General features: G+C 44.2%; 1 protein-coding gene across 3 annotated transcripts in view; it reads left to right on the forward strand.

Annotated features, from left to right (window-relative positions):
* The window catches only part of vgll4b (vestigial-like family member 4b), a 48352-nt gene extending 33105 nt beyond the window's left edge, over nt 1–15247 (forward strand). For 2 of the 3 annotated variants that reach the window (XM_072665846.1, XM_072665845.1), the window contains exons 3-5: nt 9961–10183; nt 11172–11295; nt 12376–15247. In XM_072665846.1, coding sequence (XP_072521947.1) covers nt 9961–10183; nt 11172–11295; nt 12376–12620 — 592 coding nt within the window. In that variant the 3' untranslated portion in view covers nt 12621–15247. Of the gene's footprint in view, nt 1–6531; nt 8000–9960; nt 10184–11171; nt 11296–12375 lie in introns of those variants that run through there. The other variant, XM_072665847.1, reaches the window with a different exon arrangement.
* Nucleotides 15248–16164: the final 917 nt, after the last annotated feature.

A 16164-nucleotide genomic window follows, 5' to 3' on the forward strand; every position in this document is an offset into this window, starting at 1 on the left:
TAACCTTTAGAGATGCACCAGTATGGCAATTGTGGGCCGATGTTGATGTTATTCTAGCCCCCAATTCCTCAACTCATCCCAAAAGTTCTGGATGGAGCTCCACCACCATCATTCCAGAGAACACAGTTCTTCCACTGCTCCACAGCTCCTCAATGCTGGGGGGCTTTATACCCCTCTAGCCCACGTCTGGCATTATTAGGCAGCATGGAGCCAATAGGGTCATGATGTTGATCTATCTGCTCCAGAGAGTCCTATTCTATTGGCAGTACTTCTTCTCTACAGGGACTAGACAAGCTGTGTGTGTGCATTTTTCTCTGTCCGCAATGAGTGCAACTTAAAGTAGCTGAATGCATTCATTAGAAGGGGTGTCCACAAACATTTGGACATATAGTGTATCTGTGGAACTCTGCACTGATTTGCGGCGGTTCATCAAATCTTCAGTGAACCAGAATCTTACGCAAGCTGCTCTTGATTGAGAAATGTTCTCCCTCTTCAAGGCTCTTCACCTGGAGAGCAGGAGATGCTGCACGCTGCCTCTATGACTGCTGAGTGCCGAGGCTCGGAATTGATAGCCGGACTGAAAGCCGGCCCTCTCACCCTTTCAGGTGCTGCACAAGAGCGGCCCTCGGGACAAAAGACGGTTTCATAACACTCAGTTGAACGATTTTACCAGTTTGCGCTGCATTAGCGCTCTCAGACATGCACGGCCTAGCCTCGCCATTATAGTCGAGCCTGCCTCACGTCCGCTGCGGTTTCCCTCTTATTCGCCCCCATCATCCCATCATAACATGTTAATATGATCCCCGGGCTGCCATCCCACAGAGATAAATGAACGCTCCAGGCCCGGCTTTGTGTTTCGGGCCCTGCGGTTTCATTGTGCATTCGTTTATAGGCTGCATGAAATTGCTGCTGTTGACGTGCACGTCTAGTGGGTTTGAAATACGGTAGGGTATTGTGCTACGTCCAGTGCCCACACTTGTACCGGGGGTGCAGTTTGTGTGAAACTGCAGACCTCAGCAGAATCCCCCACACAGCCCTTATGAATATAAACATGGCTTGCTGGCGTTTGAAGTGTGGATGGACCAACTGTTTGAATTTTTACTGCTTTTGTTGTTTCTCTGGGGCCTCCGGTTCTTAAACGTGTACAGTACTGTGTGGACGTCTTTTGAGGAAATCGCCTGTAAAGCTGTTTATCAGAGCCGTAACGGAGTTTGGATAGGTAAACACGGTTGAGCAAATACAAAATGCACTGGTTTGTGCTTGAGCTTACCCCATTTCCAGTTCTCTCCTGGAGCAAGGCCAGTATTCCCAGTTAGTCACTAGAGAAGATCAGCACCCAATTATATTTATAATATATAATATTTTTATCCTCCTACTTTGGTTTTGCCAGTTAACCCACCCGTTCGTAGCTTCCCCTAACACTAGCATTGCCTCCTCCTCCTCCACCGCACCAGCTAACAGGCGCCTCTGCCAGCCAACAGCACTTAAGAGTGATGAGGGGAGACGGCGCCATCTACCCACCCGGAGAGAACACGGCCAGTTGTGCTCTCTCAGACCTCGGCTGCTGATGGCATTCGAACTAACAACCTCCTGGGCCACAGTGGCAGCACATTAGACTGCTTACCCACCCTTCTGTGTTCTTCTAACGGTGTTCCTCTAACCCACATTTTTAATAACGTGACCATTTCTTTGGTACACTCCTGAAAATAAAGGTGCTTCAAAGGGTTCTCTGGGTGATTTCGTAGGAGAACCACTTTTGGAGATGTTGGAGATGTTGTCCTGGTTCTATAGAAGGAACCCTTAAAGAACCCCTTTAATAGTTTTAATAGTTTTTCACTCCCAACAACTTGGAAACACTGGAGAAGCAACCCTGATAAATGGCTTTTAATGTATTTCAGAACCCTTCCCATTGGTCTAGAACTTTAAGGTTCCTAATTTTGTTCAGTTCTGCATTTTATCTACTTCCAAACATTTGGACAAGTGCTGCCTCGTCTCTGCGTTCACGCTTGGCGGAGGAGTCCACGGTTTCCCCTCAGCCAGGGTTGTAACTCTTGCAGACTTTTCTGGTTTAATGGGAAGAGTGGAGCTGACACCGGACACCGCGGGCTGAGGCAGCAGTGAAGGCAGCTCAGGTTTCTATTATTGTGCTCTACTAGGAAGGGCAAGCCCTGCAGCTGAGGATACGTGGGGGTTGGGGGGGGTGGACTCTCTCTTTCTCGCTCTACTTGGAGCTTTTGTGCAGGAGATCCACTCTGCACTGCAGCGGAGTCTTTGAGAGTCTTTGAGGCGTATGCATTTATTTCCAGCCTGGTTTTGAATGAGGCGTTCGGGAAAGTTAGACACTGTTGATTTTACCCTCCGTGTCCTAAAATCACTTCAGAAAAGTTTCCGCACTCCCACATAAAAGCACATCTAAGAAGACGAGTCTGTTAATTAATTGCTGTTAAATTAAATTCCCTGTCAATCTCTTGGAAGTCGAGGTGGAGGGAGACTCGCTGTTGTCCAGAGTGGGCTCGGAGTGAGGCGGGGGCCATTTTCTCATTTTCACTGCAGAGTTGAAAACAAAGGCCCCCTTATCCTGTCAGCCCACTGTGTTCTGGAAGCCTGCTCTGGCCTGTCCCTCTGGAGACGCCCCCGCTGCTGTAAAAGTCCCGTAACTCCTGCTCAGTACCCTGCAGGCTCATACACCTCCCGTCCTCCTAAACCACACACTTAAACCATAACCTCTGCAAACTATTTACACGCTGAATATGGATCTGAACTTGAAATAATGCTTGATATCACACAGCACTCTTGCATAGAGGTGGGGGATTTGGACATTTTTAGTATTTGATTGTGATAAATCGTACTGTAAAAAAGATTTCATTGGAAACAGCAGAATTAGTCGTGTTTATCTGGATATTGTGATCCATGTTGTGAAAATACAACTAGAACTACTATTAGACCTAACATTTTTGACATATCAGCCAGTGTCCTGTACATTGCTTAAGCCTAGTCTTGGACTCAGTTGGTGGATGAATCACTCTTGGAAATAGTTGGAGTCTAGACTCAGACGTAAGGCCTCAGTATACTTCCAGCGAAATAAAGTTTACAAGGGTTGTATGAAGTCCAATCCTGAGGTCTCCGGTACTGCAGGTGGCGCTGTGACATTTTATGGTCTGTTCCATGACTGTTGCAAGAGGACTGCACAACATGGCGTTGCGATTCTCTGCAATTCTATCGTGTTGTTCAGCAGAGCCAGGCGAACATCGTCTCCACAAGAGCTGGATTGAGGCTGAATGAGGGAAAACTGAATGAGGTTTATTGGATTAAACAGAAAAGAAAATTCCAGTTTTACAATTTTAGAACGACCCGGAGGAAGAAGCAGTAGACTAGCGCCACATCTGACCAATACCCGACCCATTTATTAACGTTGTTATTAGTGTCGGTACTCAACCAGGTTGAGGTTGGCACCATGAGCATGAAATTGATCCTGAGAGATCACTCTGATCGTTGCTTTTGACACCTCAGAAATTTAAGAGAGGCATGGAGTCTCTGTTTGACCTCAACTTCTCAGGGGTCTCCACTGGGCCCTATTACTAAGAACTGGGTGGAAGGGGAGGCCTGTTCTTGTAAATGGTTCTCCCAGAGCTGGAACAAGCCATGGAAGCCCTCTGTGCCTGCTGGGAACTTTCAGAGTGAGTATTTCTCATGCCTCCCAGGCCAGCCAAACGGGGAATGGAGAAAAGCCAATGCCAGAGCGGTTTGGGGCCTATGAAGTCATGATGATTTCTGCATGGTGGACTTACTGGAGTTGCACAAAGTATTCTTTTTTTTTTTTATATGGGGAACATTTTATTACAAACAAACCCGTATTGTAACCATGTATTCATCTGGATTTTTTTAGTGTTGCGTCTAATCAATATTTGGAGCCCAGACTCAGATTAGGGCTAAACCTGGATTAAAACATTTTCAGTGGTGATTCGTCACTGGAAGTGCAGTGCAATTCCAGATACTACTTGGTATCAGTGTGGAAATCAAAGCTCTGGTATGGTGACAGCTCTGTATAAAGTTTTGAGTAAACAACCACAGTGAAAATTAGATTATTGATTACACCCTGTTTAGAAGTGTTTGTCAAGCAGATCAACTTCTATATCATTTATTTCATATTTGCCTGAAAATTCTGGAAATCTCTGGTGTTTTATTACTCCTATCCTAAATATAGATCTTTAGGAACTTCTCAGAACTGCCATTTATTATTACATCTTAAAAAAATTAAAAAAGGAGCCTAATGTATTAGATAAATATACAACCTTTAAAACTCCATGTTTAATAGCAAACGTTTAACCAGGGATGCCGATAGGAATTGTGGGCTGATGGAGACTTCCAGCATTGTTGAAATTGTTGCATATCTGTCAATGACGAGGCATCAACACGTACACAAGCAGCTAGATTCTGGGTCTGCATTATTATTATAAACGTAATATTTGTTAGTAGAGGACTCCAAAAGCAGATATTTTAACACTCCGCTCTTCTAAAGTTCAATAAATCCATCAGATCCGATCAGCTTCAGATATTCGCAACATCAAACATCTAAGCAATGCTGATAATGGTTGATTTATGGAAGTTCTGTGGGTGTACTATACACAAGCGACCACCTTTAGTGCCTTGTAGTTCGGTGTCAGACTGACAGCAAAATGGCTGATGGTAAACGGCACGCAGGCCGCCTGCCTGTGCAAGGCCGTGTTTGTATCCTGTGGTTCCGCCTTCCCCGGCTTGATTTCTCCCAGATGTTTCCTGTATCTCTGAGGGCGAGGTTCCACTGCCTTTTTAAAGCAGAAATAAAAAGTCCAGCGCGCCAAGACTGTAGGAGCTTTTTCGCTGAGCTGCTCTGAAACACCATTGTGAGAAAATGTCCCTGTGTTTTATTGCCTCCGAGGAGAGTCTCCCAGAGCGTACGTCACCTCTGTAAAATTCGAAGCAGGCTGGCTACCTTGCTGAGCACGCACATCTCCACAAAGGGGCTGCGGCAAAGTGGACTGCAGGATGGGTTCCTGTTTGAGGTTCGACTCTTCGGTTCAGCGACTCGAGAGCAGCGACTAAAAAGCCTGTATTAAAGGGGAGGATTGGAGAGTTTAAATATTGCAGTCGAAGTCCTGCTTTATCATTTCACCCAGTGTGGTGAGCTCCGATTCTAAAATTAATGGACGCCTGTGAATAACCAGTTTAAGACGCCGCAGCTTATTCCCACTAATTGTACGCTGCACATAACCCAAGAGCTTGTTAAAAAACGAGGTCTGAGATTAGGCCAGAGCTGGAGCTGTGTATTTACCCAGTCCCACAGTTTATACCTTTCATATAGAGAGTAATGAATTCATAATCAGTTATTGATCGTGTAGGAGCGAACCTTTTACTGCGGAGGAAGTCACAGCCAGCTCCAGGCCTTTTTCCTTTGTTATTTATTTTGCACTGGCCCGCTTGCCAAGTTCTGGGGGCCCTGTGCTTTCTTGTGGGAGGGTGCTGGGTTGTCTTCATGCTTTTTGGCAGGGATAAAAGTTGGGCAAGTACCCCCCCCCCCCCCTCCCTCCTCCTCCCTTCTGTGCCTTACTTAATCAAAACAGACGAAAGGTTCATGTGAAGTAAATTCAGCTTCTTTCTTTTCTCTTCGTTTCTGAAGGATCAGTTTACCTGTAATGATTTTCTGATATTTGGAATATGCAGATGTCCTCACATGGCCTTGAAAATGTGCAAATAGTGGCAGGAGAATCATTTAAAAGCCTTATTTCTGTCACGACACACTTTTCTGAGCCTGTTGTGGATATGATCAGCTCTGTAAGACTGCTATTCGCCCAAGTTCGCTCAGAAGCAAACAGTTAGAGTGGTCTCCTTATGGACTTGTGTTTAGTAGAGTCTAAACAGAGACGATCTTTGAATTATTAGTCTATTCAAGCTAGCTGAGGTTTTTCTTGGTTAAATAGCAAAGCACTTCTGTAAGTCGCTCTGGAGAAGAGCGTCTGCTAAATGCCGTAAATGTTTCATTTTAAAAACATTTGCAACACTTTTTATTTTTTATTTTAAACCATTTTCTTCCCAGTTTGGAGGCCAATTAGAACCAGCGATCTTCAGGTCATAGTGGCAGCGCTCTGTCCACTGGACCACTCCAAGCCTTTGCAGTACTTTTTATAATGAGACACCATCTGAGATAAATCTGATATTTTGATCAATATGCTGTGCACCATTAAAATTGTGCTATAATTTTTACTATATCACACACCATTCATGCAGAGGTACAGTTCCAGCAACAAACTTGCCTAATTTAGTGATTACCCTGTTTTTACAATGCAACAGTTGACTTTTCTAAATAAATGAACAAAAATCTCAATCTCTAAATATTAATTTTAACTTAAGTACTAATTAGTAATTTAGTAAAGTATCTGCTGAATTTCTAAAACTCAGGATTGAAAGTCAAAAAAGTTACACATACTTAAATATTTGATCATTTATAGTGAACACTTAGGTGTTACTTACAATATGTGCCAACTTTAAAAGCCAAAGTACCTCAAATAATTCCCCTCCTCTATATTCAATGTAAATCCGGATTCGTACTTGAGAGAAATGTAAAGAAGGGTTTTCTGCACAAAACTTTTTTTGCTTTTAACCCCCTCTTTATTGTTTAGGACTATAGAGGCTGTTACTGTACTTTTAGGACATATAAGACCTATGTAAATGACCACTGTTTGGCTGATTGACGGCCCTCCTTATAACTCCAGGGTGAACGGCAGAGCAGTTGACAGAGGGATGGATGTAAATGTGGGAGAATTTTACTGCTTATTCTCTCACTGAACAACAGGAAGGTTTTCTGTGATTTGGGCCGTTTAGGGGCGGAAGTGGTTCACAGATGCGCAGTTTGGAGTAGAGCGAGATGCTCATTCCACCGCTGAGAGCTGAGAGACGAGGACACTCGAGCAACGTTAGAAGACTGTTCCTGAAGCTCTGCTTGTTATTCTCTGAACTGTGGGCTTCGTTTATTCACTCGTCAGCCCCCCAGAGAGAAAGACCACATTAATGTCCTTTTTTGGGACAATCCACTTCCCCGGAGACGAGCTGTGCTCCAGATAGGAACAGCGCGTAATTATAAGATTGCATAAAAGGGCCTGTCCTTACTTAATGTTTTTACAGGGTCATGAGATCATCTACTTCTCTGGAGAGGCTTTGTAAGACTTTCTGCCTTTCATCATTCTTCTAAAGCAGTCAGTGAGTGGAACTATTTAACCAGCAGTATGGACTGTGGAAAAGTATTGGGACACCTGCTTGTTCACGGTTTCTTCTGAAATCTGCTTTTGTTGGAGTAGCTGCCTCTACTGTACATGGAAGAAGAAGGCTGAAGTACTGGATGGAGCTCCACCATCATCATTCCAGAGAACACAGTTCTTCTTCCACTGCTCCACAGCTCCTCAATGCTGGGGGGCTTAATGCCCCTCTACTAGCCCACGCCTGGCATTATTAGGCAGCATGGAGCCAATGGGGTCATGATGTTGATCTATCTGCTCCAGAGAGTCCTATTTATTCTTTTGGCAGTACTTCTTCTCTAGACAAGCTGTGTGTGTGCATTTGCACATCTGTGTCAGCTACTTGGAGTAGCTGAGTTCATTCATTTAAATGCAGATTGTTCTGCATATTTCAGCCAATGGTAACCATTCTCTCGATTCCTGGAGAACACTGAGGCGAAGGGCACGGACGTGCCTCTCTGCTGCTGTACTTTCCTTTGTTGTTGCCTTTTGCAGGCAGGCCTAGTTTTCTTTGGACTCCTCAGGAAGTCTGAACTGTGCTGACCTGTATAATTAGAGTTTTTTGGAAGCAGCTAGTTAAAGTAATGGTGGCCTCTGTTTGGAGGAGTGTTTGGAATGGCCGGAGTGAAAGGGGTGGTGTGTGAGCTGAGCTTTGGCCCGAGCGGGTCCAAATCCACCATCCTCTCTCGCTCGGCAGTCGTCTCTGTGGGGAAGGACGTTTCCAGTGGACGGTACGGCGCACTCGCAGGTGCTTTTCTTGCCAGTTTGGTTGCCAAGTAACAGACTATTTCAAGGACCGCTGTCCACACTGCTCAACAGCAGTATGCACTCAGTATCCCCTACAGCAACAATCAGCCATAACATTAAAACCACCGAACAACACTGACGGTTCCACTGGTTCCAGTGGCTCCTGTCGAGGGATAGATCTGCTAGGCAGTCTGTTCCTGAAGGTGATGAAAGTGTAGAACCAAACTGTGATGTTCTAGACGATGACTCTGAGTCAGAACATCTCCAAAACATCAGCAAGCAGGTCTTGTGGGGTGTTCCTGGGGTGGATGTGGTCAGTGGTCAGTACCTTCTGAAAGTGCTCCATTGAAAGACAACCGTAGGTCAAGGGCACTCATGGAGATCCCACCTCTCAACTTACAGGACTTACAGGATTTACAGGAAGATCTATTGACCCCTTCAGAGGTCTTTGTAGAGTCCATGCCTCCAGGGATCCGAGCTGTTTTGTAGCTAGGTGATATTAGGCAGGTGGTTTTAATGTTATGGCTGATTTGTGTGTTCTATATTATTATATAATTGTTATTGTGGTCTCCAGAAGGTCTCCGTAAAGCTTGGAGATCGTGAACCCTGTTGGATTCTGGATTAAAAGGACCAATCTGTATTTCCTCTTTTACCTAATTAAACTTTAACTGCCCCCTCCCCCGGTTTCCGCCCCGTTGTCCGGGCCTGCTCTCGCTGAAGGGTATTAAGTTCTCTTCCTGCGAAGCGTACATGAAGCCTCGAGCCGGGCCCTTCGCTGGGCCTCTGCAGGGTTGGCAGTGGGAGGCTGCTCCTTCAGGAAGTGCGGAATGCACAGCGGAACAGCACACACACTCCAGGGCTTGTGTGTGTGTGTGTGTGTGTGTGTGTGTGTGTGTGTGTGTGTGTGTGTGTGTGTGTGTGTGTGTGTGTGTTCGTTCTTTCAGAGGGAAAACAGTGAAGCAGCGAGACGGAAATGGGAGTTTGTGTTGGGAATGGTTCGTTTTGATTGTCAGAAATAAGTGGACTATTTACCGCCCAGTCGGCTGTATTGCTCGATAAGTGCTCATGAACGCTGAGGCAGCTTTGCTTGACGGACCTGCCTGGCTATCGGGTCGGCCAGAGCCGATGAGCACAAACTAGAGAGCGTTCAAAATTTTTATGTGAACTCTATACACAGTGCTGTGCAGACGTTGTAGCCCCCCTGTGTAAATCTGAGCTGCTTATCTGAGTCGTAAGTGTTTATCTGCTCAGTAAAAACTGATATTAGAATAATCACTAATAATAACACTCCTGCAGAAAGTGGTGGAGGTGGTTCTCCATCACTGTGTTCATCATTAGAATATCTCCAAAGTTCTCCTCTCTCATGGAGTCTAGTGTTATTTAGAGTTCTCCTCAGATCAACACCTGGTTTGGTGGTAAATCAGGGCTTAATGATGGTAAATCAGGTGAGCTGCTGCTGCTGCTGCTGCTGCTGCTGCTGATGGAGTTGAACACATCCTCCACGCTGTGCTGGCTGGACTGGGGGGCAACCAGGAGAACCCTGGAGGAACCGAGCTCTGTTCTTCAGACTAGCTCACCAACAAGATCTCACTACTTTCTTTCTTCAGAATGAGAAGCTCTTGTTTCTCCTTTTTACTGGATTTATGTTGATCCGGAGCTTCTGCAGTAGAAACTCTCTTATTGCTGCAAGACATGAGATACATACACTCGTACATCAGTTGGAAATGTGAATTGGGAAATGGTTTATTGAGTTAAACATGTGGAAGATGATATTTCAGTGTATGTAAGCAGCGCTGCTGTACGCAGAACTTATCAGGCGGTGCTGGCTGGCCGAGCACTCCCCGCTGCATGCCAGGCCTCACTGCAGGCAGTATTAATAGCTGTACTGTTTGTGCTGTGTTTGACATGAGGCCCAGTACAATCCCTCTCTTGTTCCTTTTCGCAGAGGCAAGCCTGCCAACGGGGACTACCGCAAGGACCCCCGGGATCGCAGCCGCAGCCCCATCGAGCGCGCTGCCGCCCCCACCATGAGCCTCCACGGCGGCCACCTCTACGCCCACATGCCCAGCCTGGCCATGGACCAGCCCCTCGCACTGACCAAAAACAGCATGGATGCTGCCCGCACTGTCACCATCTCGCCTACTGTCAGCCCTGTCGAGCGCCAGCAGGTAACGACCTGGCCGAGCCGTTAACATCCGGCGACTTTTTTCTGACCTCGGTGTTGAGCATTGTGTTTACTTTATAAATGACTTAATTACCCACTTTGTTAGCTTTCGCTACCGTACTAGCAACTAGCCTTGCCTAGCATTGCTACCTGAATGTGGTCATAGCTACCGCGCCTTGCCAGCATCGCTACCGCGGCGTTAGTCACAAGCCATGTAGATGAGGTCCTGGGTCCTTCACATCTAAACACTAGTAAATATGGGCTCTACATCTTAAGGCTTGAGTCCTTTACCAGGCAGGGTCACAGGAAATGCTACAGGAAACATAATAGAGGTCTTTTCATTCCTACTGAACCTTTTTCACAGTAAGGAGCAGATTCTGGACCCAAACTCCCCCCCCTGATGAAATGGCATTGACCATTCTATGCAGCCAATGGTGGCCCGGCAGAAGTAGACTTCCCTAGTTTTCCTAGTTTATGTTCTAATTATTATTATTATTATTATTATTATTATTATTATTATATCATTGGTATAAAATGTTCCTAAAATGACAGCAATGTTGTTTATTGCAGTAATTTTTAGGACAGTATATCATCCACCAGTATATCATCATTAACCTAACAGAGAACTATCATGGCAGCCCTAATCAAATTAATTGTGATCAATCCTGTGTTTAATTAGCTAAGGAAAGGTGAAGTTTGTTGATGCTTTCATATTAAGAATTTCTTGAAGATCTCTTGTAAAATACCTCCTCAAATACCAAAATATTAGCAGTATGACGGCAGACATTGCTGCTGAAATTTCGAATGCGAGGCTGATGATTTGGTTTCATTCTGGGGGAAAAAAGATCCTATTGTGTTTAAAGGAGCTGGAAGCTCTGGAGCACTGAACAGATCCCTTCTGCCGTCCTCCCTCCTGGCTGTCTGTTAGGACCTCACTCAGTTTCTAACGATCTAAATGACTCCCTCTCTCTCTCTCTCTCTCTCGTACGCAGAATCGGCCCTCTGTGATCACGTGTGCCCCCGCCAACAACCGCAACTGTAACCTCTCTCACTGCACTGTGTCTCACAACGGCTGCTCGCCCAGCTTGCCTTCTAACTACAGGAGACCCTCCAACAGTAAGTGTCCTTCACCCCCTCTCACTTCACCATCACCAAACTCTGTGCTAGAGAAGATCTGATCTGGTACAGTGTTAACCGGCCAGCCTTTAGACTGGGAGAAGGTCAATGTGGGGTCGCGGGAAATAAGATTTCATTCCTCTGCTGGGACGGGACCTCCACTCCGGGCTGCAGTTACTCTCCACAAACACGGAGGGAACAGGGTTTAATTTATTCCAGAACATCTTATGTAACCTCTGAAGGTTTCCTGTCCTGCTTTTTTTTGTCATTTTATTAACTTCACTATCCACCACAGTTGTCAGTCCTACCCTCTATCTGCTGTGTGTTAACACACGGTCAGTACCATGGAGTACCAGTCACGGACACGTTTCTTTGTACAGATAAACCCGTTTACTCCCGTTAGAAGAAGTTTGCTTTGAGTCGACATGTTTATCTGTTTCTTTGACCTGTCCCTCTGTACTTAATAAAATTACTGACCTTGATAACGGACTGTTCGGTAAACACACATTAGATAGAGATTGGGTTGAAAAACAGAGTGCACCTTAAAAAAAAAAAGTTCTCAGACTTGGAAAATAAATTATTTTATTTTATATTTTAAAGAAATATTTTATAGGAAGATTTTTTTAAATGTTCTGCGTAATTAAAAGGGTGAGCTGTAAACAGTCATTGACCGTGGGGTTTGTTTTAAGATTTACCTTAAAGATCTACAATTAACCCTTTTAGACCATGAAGGGGGGGCATAATACGAGGATTTCTCATCAAGTCATCGATGATTGATTATTATGAATATTGTCAGTGCTTTAAGAGCACTGACCAGCTGCACATTTCATTACAGTGTAATTACTCAGTACAGGAGAATACTTTAAAGAGTATTTCTGCTGCTACTGATGCATTTCGTCTGTGATCACGCATCTCGAAAATGTCTTTAAATATCGTGCTATAATATTTTTTACCTATTTTTGCCCATTCCTACAAAAACACTCCTACAGTTTCTCTCATAACTGCTCGCTTCTATAGATTATAAACAAATAAATAAAATGAGCATGATCTATTGACCAAGCTATGTTCTTCCCACCACAGCGAACACAGCCTGCGACCCTGTGATCGAGGAGCACTTCCGCCGCAGCTTAGGCAAGAACTACAAGGAGCCGGAGCCGGTTACAAACTCCGTGTCCATCACCGGCTCGGTGGACGACCACTTCGCCAAGGCGCTGGGCGAGACCTGGCTGCAGATCAAGGCCAAGGGCAGCTCTTCTGGAAGTCCTGACTCGTCCCCGAACAGCCACATGGTCAACCACAGTCACTCCCCCTCCCTCGTTTCTTGAAAAAGAGGACCAGCTTGCCCCCCCCCCTCTCAAAACAACCATGCATGTTTTAGCTTGGCTTAAAGCAGCGCTAGTGTATAGCCATGTACATACAGACGGAGAAGAGCATCTCTTTTGTTTAGTTTGTTAGTTTGTGTACTTTAGTTTGGCATTTGACTCGGATGCCCACACTTAAAAAAGAAAAAAAGAATTAATGAGCAGGACACTTTGTTTTCATTTCTTCTTCCTATTAGGAGATGAGTCAGCTCGCATCCTAACCACCTGCCTCAGATACCAAAGAAACCTCTGATGCAAACACTTCTTGCCCGTTTAAAAGAAAGCCATTTTTAATTTTATTGAATTTTTTTTTGCCTCCAGCTGAATTTTCCTCTCTGGTTGTCTCACACCACTGTCTTCTAACTTCTCGCTCTCCCCCCACGCTCCCCTGTTCTCGTATGTGTATACTTGAAACGGAAGGAAGGCCTGATTTTGCACTATTGATGGGTTGAGGTCATTAATAATTAGGTGGTGGAGGCTTGTGTGTTTTTTTTTATTTTTTATTATTCCTTCAAGATCTTAGAGGGTAAACTGCTGACGGTGACGGTTGGGTGATGTTAGATATCATGGTTGATAGAAATGTTTTGGGGGGAGCGTCTCTGATTCTTCTTCTTCTTCTGGTTTCTGAGAATTTTCTCTCTCTGCGGTTGGTGCTGACGACTGGACTGCATCATGTTGGGTTTTTTGTTCTTTTCTTTTAAATATGGGCATTTCTGTCTTTTTCCCCAAGCACTGTGGTTTTTGGTAGAGTAGATAAGGTTTTAAAGGTAATCTATTGACTATTGCTTATCGGTGCATGGTTTTTGTTTATTTTTCCTTTTGTTTGTTTATTTGATTTTAAATAGCTGGTATCTATTATTATGTAGACATTTCATTCTTAATACTATTAGCCTTTTCCTCAGATTTTTAGTTTATTTTTGTCAGTAACAATCCTAGATAAACTTACTGCTGGTACAGTTGTACTCAATATTATTTTTTATTCAATATTCATTGTGGTAGCAGCCAGATAAAGAGGACAGCCTCTGGACAGGCCATCTTATATATATATATATATATATATATATTATATTAACAGTTGGATTTATATGGTATTAATCCGTGGTACAGGATGCTATTAGCATTTTGCATGACTGAAAACCAGCAGCAGCAGCAGCAGCTATGGACAGGTCACCTTTAAGAATTGACGATCTGCCGAAAACGTTGAGAGCTATGTTTTTTTTGTTGTTGTTTTTTGTTTTTTTGTTTGTTTTAAGAGTTTCTGCCTCTTCTTTGCATCGTAGTGATTCGGCTGCAGCTTTGTAACTGTGTCTGTTCTACTTTTTGGTCTTTTTAACGATCAGCCTGTACCAAGGTGAAACACATTCCTCCGATAGGGAACTGAACTTAGTACAGGTCTCGCTTTTAGCTCTGCTCTCATTTTCAGTGCAGCAAAATAACTAGTAAACTACTTTGTTGTGACGAGAGGTTGCGTTTAGAGAGGCGTTGCTCATCTTAAGCTTGTCCTTACATTCCATCATCGCATTGAAACCATTGGACGTGCCCAAGTTTCAAAAGTTGGAAAATAGCTTGCTGCCAGACAGCCCTCGCCAGCGCCAATTATCTAAAATCTCAAAATCCCAGAAGACCGTTTTTCCACTTTGTACTCTTGTATGTTTCTGATCCGAACAAAAACAAAAGAGAAAAGGCTTCGGAAACCGCATTCGGCCACCTGCGTCCTCTTTGCGCATGAATACAGGAGGGGGGCGACGACACCATGTCTTGAGGTCAACGTAGTTTCACACATTTCGCTACCTGTTCACTGGGTAGGACTCACTTCTTCTTCTGTTTTTGACACACATTTACCCTACAGGCTGTAGGTAAATCACTTATTGAGAACTTTTTATATCGGTAACTATAAGACCATCATTACGCTGTGCGTAACGAATGTACAGAGAAAACAAATCGTAGGTATTTTTTGAGGAACAATTAATTTGTTAATGATATGTAGCTATTTAATTTTCCCTGTCCTTTTATTGTAATCATGCTTCTTTTTTTTTTTTTTCTCGAGAAAAAAGTTGATCTTTTTCATTTGTAGATTTGTCTGTTTAAAGTGCAGGAACACAGTTATTCTATGAAAACACTGCGTTATAGCCACTTGTGTAATATTTCTGAAGGCTACTGAGCAGTCTTTGATACAGCTTTGAACACAGAGGCTTTTCAACTGTCTCTGGAGACAATTGAACAAAACAAAAAAGAAATAAGTGCTCATCTTTTTTTCGGCTACTCGTCTGGGATGAGTAACTCCAGTCCGATCCGACCGGTTTGGCGTTTTTACTGCCGATGTTCTCGACCGAAACGGTGAAATCGTAAGGAAGATGAGGCGTGCTTCCATAAGAATCCACACTAGAAGCTAAACATTGAGAAAAATCATCAGTCATTACATCTCTAGTGTAGCTCTGAACCCCAACGGTTTGTAAATCTGTATTATACGTTCATTTCTTGGCCTTGTTTTTCTTTTGAATTTAAAAAATAAAAAGAGGAAAGAAAATTGGCAGGCCATTGTTTTGTACTTAAAGTAGCCTCGATGAACAATAAAGTGCTCTTAAACCACACTCTGACTCAGTGCTCATTCTTCAGCGCGGTGATGAAACAGAGTCTGAAACGAGGAGAATCAGATTATTCACTCTTTCCTCTCTGACTGACCAAGCTGACGTCAAGAAGGAGAACCTGTGGAGAAATGCTCATCTCGAGGCAAACGAGGAGAGCGATCGGGTACGAGCAGAGGTTTTATATACCCTTAGAACAAAAGGGCTGGAAGGGTTCATTAGTTAAATACACCAATCAGCCAAAACAATAACACCACCAACCAGTGAAGTGCAAAGAGAACAATGTCAAGGGGTGGATCTACATATTGGGCAGCAGGAGAAATGGGTAAGCGTAGGAATGATAAGAACCAAACTGATGTTCTAGACGTCTGGATAACAACATCGCCAAAACCTCTGGCAGGTCTTGTGCGATGTTTCCAGTATGCAGTGGTCAGCACCTTTAGGTGCACTTAGAGCACTTTTAAACCTCACGGATGCTCAAGGAGTCCATGCCTCAAATGGTCCGATCTGCTTTGAAGGCACAAGGGGGACCTACTCATAATCAGGCAGGTGGTGCTTGTGTTATGGTTGAGGGTTGAGTGTATAGAACCATGCATTCATTCGTAGACGCTTAGTCCTGGTCAGGGTCACAGTGGGTCCGGACCCTACCCAGAATCATTGGCCCAAGGCAGGAACACCCCCGGACAGGGCGCCAGTCAATCACAGGTTATCAAAACCATTTGAATGTTGAAAAGGTTCTCACTAAAAGGAACCAAATGCAGCACTTTGTCCATCAAAGAGGTTCCACAATTATTACAAGTCAAGGAACCTACACACAATTCCATCTTTGCTATGGTCCATTTTCCCCAATCCTCCAGGAAAAATGATGTTCCTGCAGTCTGCAGTTTTTAGCCATTTTCTCCAAATTTCTGGAAAATCTGAAA

This window comes from Salminus brasiliensis, chromosome 21 (assembly GCF_030463535.1).
Source record: "Salminus brasiliensis chromosome 21, fSalBra1.hap2, whole genome shotgun sequence".
Classification (NCBI taxonomy): Eukaryota; Metazoa; Chordata; class Actinopteri; order Characiformes; family Bryconidae; genus Salminus; species Salminus brasiliensis.